At 66.8% G+C, this 3,587-nt stretch overlaps 1 protein-coding gene across 1 annotated transcript in view; it reads left to right on the top strand.

Annotated features, from left to right (window-relative positions):
- Window positions 1-1,511, top strand: part of TMEM59L (transmembrane protein 59 like) — a gene marked incomplete at its 5' end in the record, with an annotated part of 18,057 nt that extends 16,546 nt beyond the window's left edge. The window contains 3 exon segments of the mRNA XM_017742536.1: window positions 1-74; window positions 363-542; window positions 593-1,511. Of these exon segments, the coding sequence (XP_017598025.1) occupies window positions 1-74; window positions 363-542; window positions 593-807 (469 nt within the window).
- Between the last annotated feature and the right edge of the window lie 2,076 nt (window positions 1,512-3,587).

The raw sequence follows: 3,587 nt of genomic DNA, 5'->3' as shown, positions 1-3,587 counted from the left end.
GGCACTGGAGATGCTGCCAGCACAGCCAGGATCAGGATCGGGATCCAGCCCTCGCATCCCCCAGCCCCACACAGGTGCGGGGGGGTCCGGGCTGCTGGGAGAGGGTTGGGAGCTTCCCAGCCCTCCTGGCTGCCATCCATGTCCTCCAGAGCTGAACAAATTTCCCTCTTCTCGGGTCTGATCAGCTTCCCACACCCCCACCCACGCCGGGGGAGCTCTTGATGAGGCCCTGCTCCATGAAGCTGCTGGGATCCTCTGTGCCCCCTCAGCGGGACCCCCATCACGTGCTGGCAAGGGGATGGCGATCATGGTGGGTGTGCCCACCTGGGTGCCCAGGTTCAGCATCGCCTCTCCCCTCCCAGGCCCGCGGGCAAAGGGGGACAAGCCCCCCGTGAAGGAGCCGCGGGGCAAAGCCAAGGCGCACCCCCCGGAGCCCCCGCAGCAGGAGCACGACTTCCTCGGCTGCATGTCCAAGTAGGTGGTCTGGGGTGCCGGGGTGCGGGGGACATTGGCGTGTTTGTGGTCCCCAGTCACCGTGCGGGGTGTGAGGTGCATCCACAGCCAGCGCCGTGGTGTTCCCTGGGGGGGTGAGGGGGTCCTGCCCCCTTCTCCGGGGCTGCACGGTTGTCTCTGCCTCTCTTCCAGCCTCTGAGCATCAACGGGGACAAGGAGTACCTGGAGGACCTGGATGGCCCCGGCACCTTCCCCCTGCCGCCCGTCATCGCTGTCACCCTGTGCCCTGCACACGGCGGGGAGGACGCGGGGCCGCTGCCCCTCAAAGTCGACCTGGACAAGACCATCCTGTAGCGCTCCCACCCCTTCCCACCACCTCCACCTCCCTGTCACCATCCCCACGGCATCGTCCCGACCCCGCTCCGCTGCCCCTCCGGCTGTCCCACGTCCCCAGCTCCCAGAGGGGCACCCCTGGGTCCGGCTGGGTCCCGCTCTCCTCCCCAGGCACGGCCGCTGTGGAGGAGGCTCCAGGAGCCGGGCAGCGGCTCTGCCTCCTCCAGGGATGTTCTGTTAGCTGGGATCCTGGCTTCCAGAGCCAAGAGGGGAGCTGCCAGAGCGGGGAGGCCGGAGGGAGCCCGTCCCCGGAGCGGGACTCTCTGTCTCCTCCCGCCCGGAGCCGCCGGGGCCCCGCAGCCCTCCGGGCATGGGTCCAGCGCTGGGCAGGAGGGAGCCGGCTGCGGTGGGGGATGGAGAGTGTCTGCAGCCTTCTGAGCTTTGGCTCGGCACATCCCCGGCCTCCCACCTTGGGCTGAGCCTCCGAGGCGCCGGCCCCGGCCCTGGGAACTCCCTTCCGCCGGCCGGAGCCGATTGCCTCGGGGAGCCGAAACGTGGCGAATGGATTTGGCGTTGGCAGCCGGAGACAGGAGCGGATCCCGCTGCCTCCGTGCCCACGCGAGCACCCAGCCGGCTCCTTCCCGGAGCTGTGGAGGGGCCCTGGGATGGCTCCTTCCCTTCCCTGCTCCGTGATACCCTTGGGGAGATGGCCCCGGTGCCAACAAGTCGCTGGTGGGACCAAGCAGGGGATGAGGCGGCGTTGTCCTGGCTTCAAGCTCGGACAGGAGGTGGGAGCTGCTGGGACGGCTCCATCCTGGGCTCGGCATCCCTGCCCCATGCTGGGAGCAGCCCGCGGGGCTGTATCTGATAGCAGGGCCCGGTCTCTGTGTCCCTGGGCTCGCAGTGCTGCCCTGGAAGCGGGCGGAGGGACCAAGAACGGCCCCCCTTAGCTCACCCTGGCACAGCCCCTGGGCATGGAGGGGTCCCCTCCCTCTCCATCTGCCCCCCATTCTCCACCACTCGATTTCATGCATCGTTCCGTGGTTTGATTTGCATCGGCCTGTGCTGTACAGATTAACTTATTACCCCCGACTCCCTCCCCTGGGATTTTGGGCTCTCTCCGTGTGCCGGTGGCTCCCAGGGGGCCGTGGTGTGGTGGGACAGGGGGCTCTGGTCCCCGTCCCCACCGGTTTTGTGCTGCTCCGTATCACTTTCACCCATCCAACATATCCGGGTTTGGGGAACCGGGTTGGGGGCGGGGGGTGGGGGGTCTCGTGTCCGTTTTTGGGGTCCACTTTTCGTCCGCGGTTGAAGCTCGGTGCAGTCTGTGATGTCCCGGCCACGGCAGCTCTCCCAATCCCCGTGACGGAGCTCCAGGGAAAGGACGGCCGTGGAGCCCTCCCGGCCTCGCCTCCAAAGGGCAAAGTCAGCCCTGAGCTGGGAGGGGGAACAGAATAAAAGGTTTGTACCAGAGCTGGGCGAGTCGGTGGCTTCATGGGGTGCTCGTCCCTGGATGGGAGCAGGTTTGATCCCCCACACGGGGCCGGCAGGAGGGCACGGGGCTGTTCCCGTTCTGGAAACTGAGCCGGGATGAAACCTCTGGCAAAGCGGAGAGAAATCCCTGCTGGGCTGCTTGGACGTGGAGCAAAGCTCCTCTCTGCTGCTGGGTTGGGAGATTCAGCATCAAGTGTGGGAGGAGCTGCTGCGGGAGCTGCCAGCAGCACCCGTGGGTGGGTGGGCCTGGTGGGTGCTGAGGGTGGGCAGGGGGTCAAGCACCCCAAAACATCCCCCTGCGAGCTGCAAGGAGGGGACAGCTGGGACGCAGCAGCAGGGAGGGCTCCATGCACATGGAAGGGTTGCGGAAAGAGGGCATTTCCACTGAAAACCACCCGTGGGCACCATTTCGAGGAGGGAAAGTGTCAGTCGGGCCACGCACAAGTGTCACACACCAGTGTCACACACCAGTGTCACTCACCAGTGTCACACACCAGTGTCACACACCAGCGTCACACAGCGGTGTCACACACCAGTGTCACTCACCAGTGTCACTCACCAGTGTCACACACCAGTGTCACACACCAGCGTCACACAGCGGTGTCACACACCAGTGTCACACACCAGTGTCACACACCAGCGTCACACAGCGGTGTCACACACCAGCGTCACACACCGGCGTCACACACCAGTGTCACACACCGGCGTCACACACCAGTGTCACTCACCAGCGTCACACACCGGTGTCACACACCAGCACACACGCAGCGCCCGGGGGCTGGCATGTCCCACCTTTCTCCCCCGGCGCGTTTGTCCTGGCACGGTGCCCGTGTCCACGCCACAGCCGAGCTCTCCCGTGCCAGGCACGGCAGGACAGCTCACGCGAGGGGCTGGAGCCTGGCTCGCAGCACTTCAGTAGCTCAGCAGGGTCCCGGCCTCGGAGCCAGCGGCAGCGCGGGGCCCCCGGGGAGCCGTGGCTGGCGCTGCCTCCGCCGCCTGCTTTCCCCGGGATGCGGAGCCAGGGATGCGGAGGTGCTGGGGATGGATGCCGGGGTGCTTGGCAGGAGTCACGGCCAAAGAAGGATCTCCAAAGGCCTGCTCTGCTCCCTGCCAGCAGGCTCCGCTGCCGGAGCACGTCCCCTGCCTGTCCCTCCATGGGGGGTGCGATGTCACCCCCTCACGGGTGCTGGAGGGGAGGGGACCGTGGCACAGGGCTCGGCACGATGGGGACAGGAGGGGGTTTTCCCTAAATGGAGTGGAGAGGGGTGGTGTTCCTGGCTCGCTGCCTGTGCAGGAGGGTGCCGCGG

The sequence above is a fragment of the Corvus brachyrhynchos genome, unplaced genomic scaffold, assembly GCF_000691975.1.
Source record: "Corvus brachyrhynchos isolate BGI_N302 unplaced genomic scaffold, ASM69197v1 scaffold158, whole genome shotgun sequence".
Lineage (NCBI taxonomy): Eukaryota > Metazoa > Chordata > Aves > Passeriformes > Corvidae > Corvus > Corvus brachyrhynchos.
Note: the sequence above shows the minus strand (reverse complement) of the source record. Positions and strands in the feature narration are given on the sequence as shown.